This window comes from Equus caballus, chromosome 24, assembly GCF_041296265.1.
Source record: "Equus caballus isolate H_3958 breed thoroughbred chromosome 24, TB-T2T, whole genome shotgun sequence".
NCBI lineage: Eukaryota > Metazoa > Chordata > Mammalia > Perissodactyla > Equidae > Equus > Equus caballus.
In genome coordinates, this window is record NC_091707.1 from 33,944,951 (window position 1) to 33,960,822 (window position 15,872).

The 15,872-nt window shown below is 52.0% G+C and overlaps 1 protein-coding gene and 1 long non-coding RNA gene across 6 annotated transcripts in view; both read right to left on the bottom strand.

The window, feature by feature from the left end:
* Positions 1-1,071, bottom strand: part of LOC100057829 (choline/ethanolamine transporter FLVCR2) — a 49,431-nt gene extending 48,360 nt beyond the window's left edge. For 2 of the 3 annotated variants that reach the window (XR_011432233.1, XM_070250177.1), the window contains exon 1: positions 170-1,007. Coding sequence is in view for 2 of the 3 variants with exons in the window: in XM_070250177.1 (XP_070106278.1) it covers positions 170-676 (507 nt within the window). In the remaining variant the exon portion in view is untranslated. Of the gene's footprint in view, positions 1-169 lie in introns of all 3 variants that reach the window. The other variant, XM_070250178.1, reaches the window with a different exon arrangement.
* A 4,241-nt stretch (positions 1,072-5,312) lies between these two features.
* Positions 5,313-15,872, bottom strand: LOC111770353 (uncharacterized). Of its 3 annotated transcripts, none has more exons than XR_011432237.1 (3): positions 15,636-15,872; positions 11,337-11,449; positions 5,313-9,603 (listed from the first exon to the last, which is right to left on the bottom strand). It is a non-coding gene; the product is annotated as an uncharacterized lncRNA (long non-coding RNA). The 3 variants fall into 3 exon arrangements; XR_011432236.1 differs by lacking the exon at positions 15,636-15,872 and adding an exon at positions 12,153-12,516; XR_002803568.2 differs by lacking the exon at positions 15,636-15,872 and adding an exon at positions 12,038-12,369.

Here is a 15,872-nt window from a genome sequence, read left to right on the forward strand (position 1 = left end):
TCATCACTCACTCACACTGTCAGTCACACCCAGCCAGTCACCCAGAGTCACAAACACTGCTGAAGTCAGAAAACTGCAGGCTCCCACACAGTTAGGTACAGCCTAAGCCACTCAGTCTCACAATGACATGACGCCCATTGCTCTGAACATCCGCAGATCCTCTACCCACCTGATTGCCAAGGACAGCTATGGAGCAGGCTGTTGAAACCTCATTAGCCCCGAACCAGACGGAAGCGACGCGGGAGGGCATGCCCAGGATGAAGACCTGGGCCACAGAGCAGATGACCTGGCCCAGCACGGTGACTGGGAAGAGATGGGGCTTCAGGCTGCCCAACTTCACCCAGGCCCCTAGGCAGTTCAGAACCGAGCCGGTGAGGGCGATGGTGCGGAGGCCGAACTTCTCCAGCAGCCAGGACAAAGGCAGTAGAGGGATGTAGATCAGCATGTAGCACAGGGACAGCCAGTCGATGGCAAAGGCAGTGACCCCGTAGAAGTTCGTGAAGATGTTATTGATGGAGGCGTACTGGATCCACTGGAAAGCGTTGCACATGGAGTAGCAGCTGAACACCAGGACCACGGCCCACCGGCGCTTGCTCACCTTGATCACGCTAAGGTCCTCGGGGCCAGAGCTACTGCTGTCATCGCCCTCCTGCTGGTTGGGATCTTCATTCACCATGACCACAGCCTCTCCTGGAACCCTCGACAGGTGCTGAGGACACCGACGGTCTTAAGGGACGGTGGCCTTGGCTGGTCCCCTAGAGCTGACGAGACATTTGCCCCGGCCCGCCCACGAATAAACGGAGACCCCAGCCTGCGCTCACCCTGAGATCCTACTCCCACGTTTCCTTGGCGTCCTCTGTCGCAGACCGCTGTCCCCAAACCAAGCCAGACGCCTCCGCTAGGTCCTGGCCATCTGGGCCTGGAGTCGTCCCAGGGCTTTCTGTCCGCGTTCAGCCCCTCCGTCCTGGCAGAAGTTCGCTCCCTGCGCAGCCGCTTTGCTGGATTCTGTTGGCTGCCGGGACGGCTAGGGGCCTCGCCCCCTCGGGCGCACGTGACCGCCCCGCCCGGTCCAGCCCGGCGTCCCCCCGCCCCCCCTCCACTGCCGCCCTTCTTCTCCAGCTGGGCTGGCCCTGCAGCGCAGTTGTTTCGCCACAACTTGCGGTGCATTCCTCTTACAGACTCCTGGCGCCCTGGAAACCGCCGGTTAACCCCCCTACCCCTCACGGCCCCTCAAATTCATTTGCCCTCTCTCGGGGGACCCCGCAAGATAATTCTCTCCGCCCTTCCGAGGTGACTCTCCAAACCGAGTCTCCTCCGTGCCGGGCCCCATCCCTGCGCGCGTGCACCGATGCCCGGCGCCCCCAAAGAGCTCTGGGGAATCCAAGAGGGCTTCCCGACTTTTCCCAGCTTGGCTGGGCTCCCAGACTCCCCCTGAACTTTGGGCAGAAACAGACATTTGTGGATCTCCCGGTCTGGTTGCGCTACTGGGGTAAAGCGGAGTCGAGGAAACTCGCTGTGCTCATTGCTTCCCTGCGGACGTGGTCTGTCTTGGGGATCTCGGGCTGGAACCTGTGAGGGAGGGCTGTTCTTTCCTGATGGATGCCCGGGCGGCCTCCTAGGCAGGGCCCTGAGGGCGGAGGGTGCAGGGGAGCTCGCAGACGTTTAAGATCTAGCGGGGGGTGGGTTTGTGGTGACAGGCCCAGCACAGCGCTGCCTCTGGGCGGGGTCTGTAAGCGGTCTTTGCACCCATGTACCCTAGGCTGCCGCCTGCTGGTCTCAGCCCTTTCCAGAGGGTAAGCCCTCAAGTCCTCGCCTCCAGAAAGGCAGGCCTGCAGGGCGGAAGTGCCTGTTCCCATTGATCCGTTTCAGCCCTGGGGAGGGATCAGAGCCCAGCTTCTCCCTGGGTGCAAACACCGGCTTAGCTACTCCTAGGTGTGTACCCTAACTTAAGGTACTCCACCTCTCTGTGCCTCATGTCTTCATCTGGAAAATAAGGACGATAAAATAGCACGACCCACCTCAGAGTGTTGTGAGGTTTGAACAGATAAGGCATGAAAGCACTTTGAAAATTCTGGCAGGTTTGTAAGCATTCCGTGAGTGTTGACTACCCTGAGGATTAAAAAGCTAATGATCGTTATATTGTGCTAAACATGACCACTGCGTTATCTCATTTAAGGATCACATGAATCTTGTGATGAAGTTAGTATTGCTTCCCTGCATCTTACAGAAAACGAAACAGCTCGGAGAAGGGAATTAACTTTTTTTTGTTTTAAAGATTGGCACCTGAGCTAACATCTGTTGCCAATCTTCTTAATTTTTTTTTTTTTTTTTTGCCTTTTCTCCCCAAATCCCCCAGTACATAGTTGCATATTTTAGTTATGGGTCCTTCTAGTTGTGGCATGTTGGACGCCGCCTCAACGTAGCCTGATGAGCGGTGCTATGAGCAGGCCCAGAATCCGACCCGTGGAAACTGCAGGCCACCAAAGCAGAGTGGGTGAACTTAAGCGCTCGGCCAGCAGGCCAGCCCCATGAAGTAACTTCTTAGTTACGGTTTTAGCTGGCCTGCAGAGCCATCATTCTCATGCGAATTTGTGTTCATTCAAGCTACAGCCCAGCTGCTCAAGTGTGGTCTGGGGACAGCAGCGTGGGCATGCTCTGGAAGCTTCTCACAAGGGCAGCAGCCCAGCCCCACCCTGGCCCTACTGAATTAGAGGCTGCATTTTAGAGATCTCCAGGTGATTTGTTTGTTTGCACATTAAAGTTTGAGAGGCCTGGGTGCCACTGCTTCCCTTGGTTTTCTTTTTTACCCTTCAGACCAAAATGAAGAATTTAAAGCTGTGGGCAGTGGCACTAACTTGGGTTGAGCATTAAAATCACATCCTGAGCTCTTCACATTCCCAATGCCTCAGCTGTAGCTGCCCCTGACACAGTAAGGGTTAATAATCACTGGAAAAGGCTTGCCAACAAACTGTGACCTGGAGGTGAAGGGTAAGACCTCTGGGGGTGGGGGGGGGGCAACATAAGCCAGGCGGCGGCGGGCCCAGGGGCACAGATGGAGAAATGATATTGATATCAGGAGCAGGAGGGACCATTGCCTAAGAGACCTTGCCTGCTCTAAGATAAAAATATAGGAGAACAGCAATAACATGATAATATCAAAACAGAGGCCAAGGGAGGGCTCCTTGAGAAATCACTAAGAATTCTTGGCATTCACTAATTACTTCATCCAGAACACCTGTGTATGTCTAACAGCTGTAAGCTATGTATATATTGAAATGCTGGTTACAATAAACTCAGAGTGGCCATCTGCCCTCTCCGCATCTATCCTGATGTGTACATTGGATTGGGACACCGACATCAGCCATAGCCAAAATCAAGGTCTCTGAGAGTGCACCCTAGCATCTGCATGTTTAAAGGTCCCCAGGGGACCTCAACATGCAGCCACCTGTGGACACCTCTGGTGGAGTTAGAACCACTGGTTCCCAGGAGAGGGAACGCTGCTTGGAGGCACCCACTTTTCAGTGGAAATTTGAGGTCTTGGATCATAATGGGATGTTTGAAGAGGGGACTCAGACCCACCTAAGAATTTCCACGCTAGGTCAACATCCCGTCTTCCTGAAATTCCAACGGTGTTTCCCAGCCTTCTCCAGGGAGCACAGAACCTAGGTTCTCCTGGAACCTTCTGAGACCTCTCACTGTTTCTCTTCCCTAGGTCATCAGGGTCCTCTCCCAAAAGCCTGCAGAATATATTCTTCACTTCACTTTACCGAAATGGAAACTGAGGCCCACAGAGTCACACTGTGTTATCAGGGTCACACAGCTAATTAGCATCAGAACAAGCAACAGCAAGACAGGTTACTCAGTTCAGTCCCTTGCTGCCTCTCCCACATGCTCCTCTGGGCAATGCTTCCATTTGGTGACAAATTCCAAGGGGTCTAACCTGGGATTCAGCAGTATTCGGGGTCGCCTTTTATGTTGGAGCCCGTGGGATCTATTATGAGCTCTGGATTCACTCCACTCAAGATCTGAAGCCTGGGGCCGGCCCCGTGGCCAAGTGCTTAAGTTCGTGCACCCCTTTCTGTGTCCCAGGGTTTCACCGGTTCAGATCCTAGGGGCACACGTGGCATCACTCATCAAGCCATGCTGAGGTGGGGTCCCACATGCCACAAGCAGAGGCACCCACAACTAGAATATACAAGCATGTACTGGTGGGCTTTGGGGAGAAGAAGTTAAAAAATTAAAAGAGAAGATTAGAACAGATGTTAGCTCAGATGCCAATCTTTAAAAAAAGAAAAAGAGTCTTGTTGAAATAAAATAAGGTCTGAAGCTCTGTTCTGCCATTATTAGCTTTTGGATCCTGGGCAAGTTACTTTACCTCTCTCTCCTTCAGTTTTTGAACTGCAAAATGAGCATTAAAAATACCTGCCTGATAGGATTGTTTTGAGAATTAAACAGGATAATGTGTCAATTGTTTTCAATAAGAATACTCTGGCAGCCAAGAGGGTTGTGCCGTCTCTTGGCTGATTCCCACCACGGGGAGGACAGCTATATAGATATTGGGCAGACAGCACATGGAGAGAAGTGTTCTGCATTCATCATTTGAGAAACCTTTACTGAGCAGCTTATTCTGTATTATATCTATTTAGCTGTATGTTCTATCTATAGGTATCTATAGATACACCTTGAAGGGGAAGGAGAAATACGTTTTAGGGATTGCTTCTTGAAAGGGGCCCTGGTTCTTGGTTCTGTGGCAACTGACTGGACAAGGAGCTTGAGGGAGCCTCTGGCAGTGAATTCAGCCTGTCCTAGCGCTCTGCAGGATGGTGGCAACGTTCGCCCCCTAGAGGCCAACAACAGCTCCAGCAGGGAGAGGACAACTTGGAAGGCAACACATCACAGGGGTATTGACAGCTTACCAGCCAGTCAGCAGAGGCTGGAGGTGTGGGAGGCTGGAAGTTGGCTGAGTGCTGGGAAGGCCAACTTGCTAATGCAATGCATCAGGTTGAGACCCTGGATTTGTCCCTCTTAAGAAATACCAAAACTTGGAATTTGTAAAAATGTTGCCCTGTCAAATCTTATATGTGTATTTATATGTGTATTTCTGTATACTCACCAATATCCTGTTTGCCTTATCCCCACACTCCCCATGTATTTCCAGCTCCTGAGGACTTGTGTGTATCTCTGTATTCAGTGGAGCATTTAGAGAGAGAAGCTATACAGCGCAAGCTCTCAACACCTTTTGGGAGAATTGAGTTGAATTACACATTGCCATGAAATTTCAGAAAACTGAGACAAAGAGGAGATCCAACAGGTTTTCAAAGATAAAAACTGCTTTCATAAAATACTTTCCAAAGAACAGGAACAGAATATCCCCAGAGTTATCATCAAACCTGGAAAGTGGAAGTCAGAGGAAAAATGCTTTCTGAAGGAAAACCATTTCCTGCCTAGAATTCTATACGCAAACTACTAAAGAAAAAAGGATGAGAAGAGAATCAAATATTTTCACACATGACACGCAAAGTTTCAAAAAAAGGTACTGCCTTAGCATCTCTCCCAGAAAGCTGCTAAAGGATGGGCTCCACCAAAACAAGGGAGGAAATGAGAGGCAGGTGATGAGAGCCACCAAGATCATGGGAAGGAAGATCCCAGGAGGACAGCCATGGGCTGGGCATAGAAAGCAGTCTGTTCAGATTAAAGCTGCTCAAAAGGCTCCAGGGAAGATGTGATCAAGAAGATGACGCTGATAGAATTGTGTTTGAAAGTACAGCGAGGGAGTCTACATAAATGGGGGAGAATTAGGGGTTGGACCAGTGATAAGTACCACAAAGTATAACTAAATAAATGGGGGTGGGGGGACATGATTATTGACTCCTCTTGAAGGTAAAAGGCATGAAGGAGAGGGGAAAAATCATGGTGACCTTGAGTGACTCAGTTGTGAGTAGCATGAACAAAGTCATAATAATGTGAACGCTGAAAGTGATATAACCAAATATGATAGGAGTATTTTGGGAGAATGGGGGAGTGGGAAGTGGGCACATGTGTGTGGTGGAGATGAGGGTGGGGTTAACAGAGCTAAATCTTTGTCTGCCACATTGGAAAGTCAAGAGCTGGTTCCTGACAGGGACAAAATCAGGAAGGTTCCATATACCCATCTTGTGTAGAGCTATGGAGGTAAATACCGAGAGAATCATCCAATAAGAACTGAAAGCAATTGCCTCACGGGAGTGTGAAAGACGAAAGAACTGATGTTTTTGATATATGACTATTTTGTTCCTTAAGTTATGTATAATTTTGGTTTCCAACAAAACCCTCTAAAATTTTAAAATAGAAACAAAAGGAATTGAAGTGGACTTGCGTCACTGAGGCCCAAGGTGACGCCTAGGGGTGTGGTCAGTTCCATCGTGGAGTTTATGATGTTGGTGCTGAAACAGGCACCCAAGTCTCCAGCGCTGGGACCTCAGGGATGCTGTGTCCTCCAAAGCTGTGCCAGGGTATCGCCTCGGGGAACCGGGTGTGTGGTCAGAGGCCATATTACCCACATCCTGGTCTTGCTTGTCTTTCTCTGACCTTCTTTCTGCTTCTAGTGACTTTCTCTCTTGGAGATTCTGTGGAGGTCTCATCCCTTCTACAGAGGCCTCACCTCTGTGCCATCATTCAGAGAGACCATGCCAAGGTCTTCTCCTCTGGGATCCTCTCTGTCAGGGAATGGCACTGCCAGCTCCGGGTCAGCCAAACCCAAACGCCGAGAATCCCCAGAACCTCCCTTCCCTCCTTCTCAGTGTCCCCTGGGCGTTGATCTCCTCACCATCTTCCCTCCTCTCCTTTTCCTTCGACATCACCTTGTGCAGACTCTCATGGCATCTCCCCTTGGTCCTGTGACCCCCTGCACCTTGTTCTTCCTCCTCCAGTTCACGACCACACCACTTTCCAGGGCTTCCCAATTCCCTTCAGGCCTCTGCCCTGCCTCCACTCCTCCAGTGGCCGCCCCTAGCTTGCAGAAGTTCACACTCCTCAGAGGAGCACACAAGGCCTTTCTGATGTCTCTCTGGCCACCTCTCCCACCACTGCCCACTCCCACCTTCACGCCAGGCAGCTGGAACCACCTTCAGCTCCCCACAAGCATTGTGAACACATCATGCCCTGCACTTGTCATCCTTCACAATGCGGGACAAGCATTGCCTCCTCCAGGAAGCCTTCCCCGATGCCCTAAGTGTGATTCAGAGGCTTTATTGACACCTTGCCCGTACCCCTTCACATTGGCTCCTGGCACACTGCATCATGAGTGTTTCTTAACCTTTTAAGTCATCCACTTACCGTGAGTTCCTCCAGCCTGTGAACCGTGTCCTACTCACATTCAAACCCCAGCCTCTGGCTCGACATGTGGCCCACAGAAGGGACACGAAGGCATGATTGCCCTGAGCTCTGGGATGCAACTCCTGGATGAGTCCCACCTCCAGAAGGCCTCAACCTGAGGGAAAACATGTCGTGCTTGTTCTGAATGCTCGTATCTCCTTGTTTCTTTGTTTGCCTTGTTCTTTTCTGAGGTGCCTCCCCCACGGGGTTTGGAGACCAAGGCCACGTCTCCCGGAGCCCACAGGGCAAGATGGCGGGGAGGGCATTCCTGTGCTGAGCGGGATTCTGGATGCCTTCCCCTCTGGGGTCCCCTCAGTTGAGAGGGTCTCGGGGTCTGTCCTGGAAGCGACTGTGGTCAGGCTGTGCCGAGGCCTTGGGGAGAAGGAGCCTCGCTCTCCTTAGAAGGGAGCACAGGAGGAGAGCCCCCGCCTGGACACGGAGACGCTGGCTCTGTCCCCGAGGCAGTGCTGGAAATCGCTGTCTCAGTTCCCTGGAAATACACGGCTGTATCCAGAGAGGCCTCGGACGGCATTCGTTCTTCTCTAAAGAAAAGGCCCACGTCCACGGGTCCACGTCCTCAGCTCTCCGCACTAGGGTGTGTTCATGGGTGTCCCCCATGTTATTCTTCATACCTTTTTATGTATTTTAAATGCTTCGTAATAAGTAGCAAAGAAAGATGCTCCATAAACATGAGAAAGACCTAACTAAAAAACATGAGTCAGAGGAAGGAGCTATTAAAACGGCTTATTTTTGCATAATGTATAGAAAGCCTGAGGTGTGAGGCTTTCTTTGCAGAGCGAAACACAGGACCTGTGGTGGCAGGAGGTTTGCTGATTGCCAGGGCAACTGTTAAAGCACATGGGTGACAAAGCAGAGAGGCGCTGACGGGCAGGGTTATGTGATGTGGGAGCCAGAGTGTGAGAGAAAGGACACACAGAATCCTGTGGTCCAGCCGCTCAGTTCACGGAGGATCACACCCCGGCCCAGGGAGCTGTCTTTACCATGATGCATTTATTCACACAGCGGCCCCTGCAGGCCAAGCACTGTGCTGGGTGTCGGGGATACAAACACAACAAAAGCAGTGGTTCCAGCCCTCCCGGAGTCCACACACTGTGGCTGAGAGAGACACATGAGCAAATTGTTGCAGCGAGGCACCATAAATGCGTGGTAGTGGTCCACTCTGGTTCATGGACTGACAAAGCGGGGAGCCCGAGAGGGCCTCTCAGAGATGTTTGAACGGGATCTGGAGGAGGAGGTGAGACTCAGCCAGGGCCTGTGGCTGGTGATGGGGTTTCAGTGGTGAGGGAAACAGACATGGTCCCTCCCTGCCCTCACGGAGCTTGTGGTCTAGTTGGGAGGACAACTGTCAATCAAACGCTCCCACAGGCGTAAGTTGAACTGTGATAAGGGCAATGAAGGTTATTTGTAAGAATTTGTAAAGAAGGACAGATGAGCTAGATCCTAAGAAAGAGTGGGAACTAATTGGGTGAAAGAGAGGGGAAGGGCATCCAGGCAGAGAGAACAGTTGGTGCAAAGGCCCTGAGCCAGGAGGCAGCACAGCCCTTCCAGGAATGGAACCAAGTCAGAGTGGCTGGGGCAGATTGAGGGGATGGCAAGGCAACAGTGAGAGGCAGCTGCTGGATGGTGTAGAGGTTTTGTACTTTATCCTAAGAGGGAAAGGGAGCCACTGAGGGTTTTAAGCAGGTGAGGGACATTGTCAGATTTGTCACCTGGACAGGATACTCTGGCTGCTTCATGGAGAACTCAGTTGGGGTCAGGGGTGAGCATGGGGACACCCAGGGGAGAATGGAGTTTTACAACTGAACTCGGGAAGTGCAGGAGGGTCGGGGGGACAGGGGAGCGGTGGGGGTGGACCGCATGGGATGGAGGACGAGGATGGACGGAGGGAGGAGTCAGCATGATGCCCTCCGGAGGGAGAGAAACAGCTTCAGCCTGTGAATCTTGCAGAGAGAGAAGCCAAGTTCTGAAGGAAAAGCGCACTCCTGCCTCTGGTTCCTCTCTGCTCTTCCTTTACTTGCCCTCCACCCCTTCCTACAGCTGCCTCAGGCATGGCGAGGTCAAGAGGCCAGAGAAGCTGCTTTCAATTCAGAGTGTGAATTCCCACCAAAGTCCAATCATTGAATTTTACGTAAACTGCCGAGTCCCGAATTCCTGCTCTCCTCTTTCACTCTTTGCCATCATACACCCTCCAGGCTGCAAGCAGGACACTGGCTCAGGTTCTCCGTAATTCTGTGAATAAATAGAATAATGAGAAAGAAACAAACAAGTGCAAAATGAAACCCGAGTCTTCATGGATTCCCTTCAAGCCTTCGCAAGTCCACAGTGGTGTGAAGCCCCGGGCTGCGTGCCCTCAGCCGCCCTGAGCTCTGAGTTGTCCAGAGAGCGCTGCCTGCTGTGTCAGCTGGGGAAAGCAAGGGTGCTGGCTGGACCCAGTGTTTTCAGTAGTCGTTTCTCTTCACCGTTACATTGATTGCAAGTGACAGATACGCAACTTGAACCAGCATAAACCAAAGAGAACATGTTTTGAGAACACTGGGGCTGCTCACAGACATCAGGGAGGTGGGGACCTGTCCAGTGGCAGAAAGGGCTCTGAGAGTGTGGCTGCAGTCTCGGGAACTGCCAGAACCAGCGACTGGAACCCCTCAGGACTCTTCCCATCTCTGGTTCTCCCTGTGTCTCAGTCCGTTTGGGCTGCTATAACAAAAACACCTTATCAACTACAGAAATTTACTTCTCACAGTTCTAGCGGCTGGGAGGCCGACTACCTAGATTCTGGCAGATTCCGTGTCTGGTGAGGCCCCTTCCTGGTTCATAGACGGCATCTTCTCCCTGTGTCCTCACGTGGTGGAAGGGGCCAGGGAGCTCTCTGAAGTCTCCTTTATAAGGGCACTGATCCCATTCATGAGGGCTCCGCCCTCAGGACCCCATCACCTCCCAAAGGCCCACGTCCCCACACTAGTATCTACAGGTTAGATTTCCACATAGGATTTTGGGGGGACACAAACTGTCCATTGCACCCTGCGTGTCCGCTTTCTTTTTCTCTCTTCCTCAAGACTAGTTTTCTTCACACTAAAGTTTCATCTCTTCGCAGCTTCAGCTGCCTGAGAGAGGCTGCCCTGATTTTCTGTCCTAAATACAAACTCCCAGATGCCCATTCCTGGACCCACCGACTGTGACCATGGGGGCAAGGGCCCAGTTGCCATATTGGAGGTGCAGGAGGCGCAGTCCCCAGGAAGACAGGGGCCATTCACCAGGCGGATAAGACGGAGCAGGCGCTCGGCAGGCCCCGCGCTGCAGTGCGGAGGGCGCTGGGGCAGGGCTACCGGCTAGCCAGAACCTCAGTATTTCAGTCTTGTACCACTGGCTGCACTGAGTGCCCACGCGTGAGGATCAGCTCCCCGCCTTTAGGATGGGAGCGCCTCTGAGGGAGGGGCGCTCTACAGTGCGCGTGACCCTGCTCTCCGCAGCCTTCGCTCCCCACCTGTCCCTGCCTAGACAAGGGCTCCGCACAGAGCAGGTGGTTAACACACATTGGCAAATAAAACTCCCCGGATAGAGAAAGAAGTGAAGAGTTAGAGAAGGGGTAGAAGGAGGCAAGGAAGGGGGAAAGTGGATCTCTTCTAGAAAAATCAGACTGCGGACCTTCCCCCTGCGTTCACACTCCCCACCCCGAATGTTTATCTCCGTGCTCGTTTCAAAGAAGCCTCGGGGGCTGTCTTGAAAGAGGAAAAAAGGTGCAGAATAGGGAGATGTGTGCAAGAGTAAGCGGGCTGTGCTGCCCCGTCTCCTTGCTGGGGCAGAGGGGAGAGCGGCTGCCACTTATCAAACATTTGCCTCATTGTTCACTGGATTATTTTAGGAACCATTCCTTTCCCCATTTTGCAGATAAAGGAACAGACTCAGAGGTTACATGGTTTGCCCAAGGTCACACAGTGGAGTGCAGAGATGGGGCTCAAACTCACCTTTGTTGCCTCCAAAGCTGGAGCTATAGATGACGGTTGAGCGCCCTGGGGGAATCTGAGTCCCAGCTAACAGCCAGGACGGCGGGGCAGCAGTCTTGAGTTGGTGCTGCCACCTAGGGACAAGACAGAGAACTGCGACCCAAACCTTCCCCTCCTTCCTTCCCTCCCCAGGCTCCAACCTCGCCCCTGGCTTGAGAGGCCCGCAGGGCTGAGCGCCCCCTCTGGCAGCCAACCACTGGGCGTTTAGGCGGAGGCCGCCTGGGTGCAGAGAGCTGAGCTCTAGAGTGAGCAGGTGCCTCCTCAGGCCTCCTCACTGTCTCCCAGCGCGAGGCTCTGAAGAAACAGTTGTTGAGTAAATGACCAGGAACGCAAATCTCCACAGGCCTGGGGACCCCCCGGTCTCCACAGACAACCTGTGAAGACACTCCACTGTGAGGGTCAGGGATGAGCACGTCCCGGGCTGGGCCAGCCTCTGCCTCAGTGCGGGTCCTGCACGATCCCTTCCCTGGAGCACAGACTGGCGCCCTTTGCCGTGTTAAGCAGCTTGTCTTGCATTATCTAATTTCATCCGAGACCCAAAGAGCTCATCGTGGCCTGCCCGAGTTCTCAGCAGGGACTCGAACCCGGAGCCTCAGACTCCAAGGGCAGGGTTCTGCTTCATCACTCTGCCCTGCCACCCCACTTCCCCCCGTTCGACACACCCCACGAAACCTCGTTTTTATCAGCCTAGTCATCCAGATGTGATGACTCAAGAGTCGCCGTGGGGCAGACTGCCAGGGGGAGAAAGGCCTGTGTCAGCACGGTGGCTCTCCTGACCTTTAAGGGCAGCGAGGAGTTAGCTCAATCTGAAACATGTGGCTGCCTACGGACTTCAGTCTCAGCTGGAACAGGACAGAACAGCTGGGCAGAGAAACAGAGGGGAGTCCCGCTTCCTGCGCCTCCCTGCTCTTTCTGGGTCTTCTCCCAAGCCCAGGGTCGCCTGAAACGTGGAAGGCAGAAGCCGCATTCTCCTTTTAGACCTGGTTCTTGGAATCTGGTTGCACATGGAGAGAGGATAAAGGGTCACCTTCTAGAAGGCAGGACATTCTCACCAAACCTGTGCTTCACTCGGCCCCAAAGTAATTCAGTAACTTCTCTGTTTAGTCCTCAAAGCTTGCCTCCAAAGTGCGTCATTTGTGTCAGGAAACCCACTTTCGATTTGGGGCGACATAAACCGGTTGCCCATAGTAACAAAACAAACATCACTGAATAGTCAGCTCTGGCCCTAACAGCGTCTCTGGTGAGGGCAGATGCTAAGCGGCATGCTCCCAAATAGATGGTTTTTACCTGAAATATCTGGATTACTCATGTAAACCAGTCATTTCCTACATTTGGTGGTCATCACACTGCTCTGAAGATCTGATGAAAACTCTAGACTCCCCCTGCCCTTTACAAAGTATATATGTACTCATCAAATTTGGGTTATATCATTTCGGGGGCTCGTAGACTCCTGAAACCCATTTGTAGACCCCCAAGGTAAAAACCTGTCCTCGGTCAACACAGCAAGCACCCAGTACTCAAGAAACACAGCTGCTGGCAGAGAGTGTGGTCCAGGGCGTGTGGTATTGAACTGGAGTCAGAAGTTCTGATGAGGGGCTGGCTGGCGGAGCAGTGGTTAAGTTTGTGCGCTCCACTTCGGCGGCCCCAGGTTCACAGGTTCAGATCCAGGGAGCGGACCTAGCACCACTCATCAAGCCACACTGAGGTGGCATCACACATAAAATAGAGGAAGAGTGGCACAGATGTTAGCTCAGTAACAATCTTCCTCAAGCAAAAAGAGGAAAATTGGCAACGGATGATAGCTCAGGGCCAATCGTCCTCACAAAAAAAAAAAGTTCTCATGAGTTGTCACAATTTAGCGAGCCGGGAGGGCGTCCTACTTGCAAGAAGGAGACCCACTCGACATGAAGCAGAATGTTTGACTCAAGGACAGTTGTGATCTGGCAGCTCTGATACAGTGTCATCAGTGGTGAGAAGGAAGGAGTGGAGATGAGGACGGGATGGAATGAAGATGTATGTTAGGTACATCACTTGATAATTTTTTAATGGTTGGAAGCCTAATGGTTTTTCAAAATGATACATGAAAAGGTCCCTTTGGCAAAAGAGTCTTGTGCTAAAACAGCCATGTCAAGTGCCTTCCAGTGAATAGAAGGTTGGGACAACCTTTGTGAGACAGGTGGCTGTCTGTAGAATACAATCACGAGGGCACAAGGACCCCAAACGTTGTTGCTGTGGCTTAAGGTGTTTATTACAAAGTGCAAGTGTTCCTGGAAAGAGCAATACTTTGTCCTATCAGCCATTTACACTATAGACAGAATTTTTGCCTGCTCCTTCTCGGAAGGTCTTCTTTTGATTCCAAGGAGTTCAGAGAAGGCATAAAAATGCTCGAGATTGGAGGAGAGGGATGGGAGAGGACTTGGATGGGAGCTAGAGGCATTGAAACCAAACTGACCATGTCATGATTTCTATCAATATTGATCCTGCTTTCAGTTGAGCTGAGTTGCAGATCGACTGAGTTGATTGAGCCATTTGCCTCAAGAACGAATTCTGGCCAAAATATTAGTCCCTGTTCCTGCTCCAACTTCAGGATGTATCCTGAGTAGAGATTCAATGTTACCAACCTATCTTCATGCTTCATATTGGGAGGTACTGCTCTTACTGCCGTGTGTGTATATGTGTGTATGTGTGCGTGCAAATCTGTGGACGTGTGCTCTTACTGCCATGCATGTGTATATATGTGTGCATGCAAATCTGTGGGCATGTGCTCTTACTGCCGTGTGTGTATATGTGTGTGTGTGTGCGTGCAAATCTGTGGACGTGTGCTCTTACTGCCGTGTGTGTGTGTGTATGTGTGTATGTGTGCGTGCAAATCTGTGGACATGTGCTCTTACTGCAGTGTGTGTGTATATGTGTGTATGTGTGCATGAAAATATGTGGGCGTGTCCACAAGTCGAGGACAGGATCCTAATGCTTTCCACACTAGGTGCCTGTGAGCCCTTTGGTTTCTAAGTTCAGACACGCTCTGTTCCTATTTGTATCTCTCCTTTCAGAACCAGCTTCCCTCCCCTGCGGCATCTCTGGCACCTGCTCTACTGTCCCTTCTTTATTGATTCATCCATTCAACACAAATGTACTGAGCAGCCACCTGTGTCAGACACACCACTAGGCACTGAGGATGGAGGAGTGGACACGGAGGACCCATCCCTGGCTGCCGGGAGCCTATAGTCTAGTGGAGGAAATGGACACCAGAGAACTAACCATACTGACTAACGAATGACGACTATGGTAAGTGCTTTGGAAGAGAAGCACAGAGAACTAGGGCTGTGCAACAGGAAGCCGAGGGAGAGGGAGCGGGTGCTGACCCTGAGGTGCCGTCAGTGTCGGGGTTTGCATGAGGTGTTGAACGGGCAGGACAGAGATCGGAGACTAAGCGGATGGCCCGAGGAGGGCGTGTGAGAGAAGACACGTGGGAAGGGGCTGCTGAGAAATTGGGCACAAGGCGGGTGGACCCCAAAGAGTCAGGGGGAGGAAGGCTGGGGGGATGCAGAGGGGAAAGCTGAGATTTGGGGGAGGGGGGGCTATTGAGGAGGGATCACAATGGGGTGACCTGGAAGTGACTTGGAGGGAAGGGCAGTGCTGGGTGTGTGCCCCCCTCCCCAGAAGGGCCAGGCTGTCCTCCTGGGACTGCACAGTGAGTGTGCTGGCCTCAGCTGGGCAGGGACCCCTGGGTGGCTCCCATAGCATCTGAAATCATCTCAGGTATTGCTGGTCTGAGTGCCCCTGTTATAAAGCAAGGAGTGTCAGTGTGGAGTCTGCAGCCAGAAAGCCAGAAATGTGCTCCCCTGTCGGGCAGATGAAAGAGCTCTCAGGAGCACCAGGGACGAAGAAGCTTGTTAAGGAATGAGAATAAGGCGGAGAAGACCAGAAAGGTAAGCTGTCGCACAGCAATCTGTCCCAGCAGGAAATACCGACTGCGAAGACACAGAGCTGCCTTTGGATTCTAGTTGTCTCCAGAACCACACAAACAATTGTACACGAGACATTCAATGGGCACAGGCAGCCCTTGACTGAGGCTGGACTCCTGCTCGTTACTCTGGCAACTGTGATGGTCCTTATTAAGAAAACGGGGATGCTTCCAAGCACCAAGAGGGTAGAGAACTAGGTGGTGGTTGTTAGTGCTATGGAGTGGATTCTGACTCCTCACAACCCTGTGGACCACAGAGCTGAACCCTGCCTGGTGATTTTGCGCCATCCTCTCACCTCTGACGCTCTATCAGACAGTGCTCCACTGCTGTTCACATGGTTTTCATGGTCAATTATTTTGCAAGTGGGCAGCCAGGTCCTTCTTCCTAGTCTGTCTTAGTCTGGAAGCTCTGCTGAAACCTGTCCACCATGGGTGACCCTACTGGTATTTGAAATAACAGTGATATAGCTTTCAGCTTCATAGCAACACACAGCTGCCACAGTATGACAACTGGTGGGTGGTGCGGTTCTCTG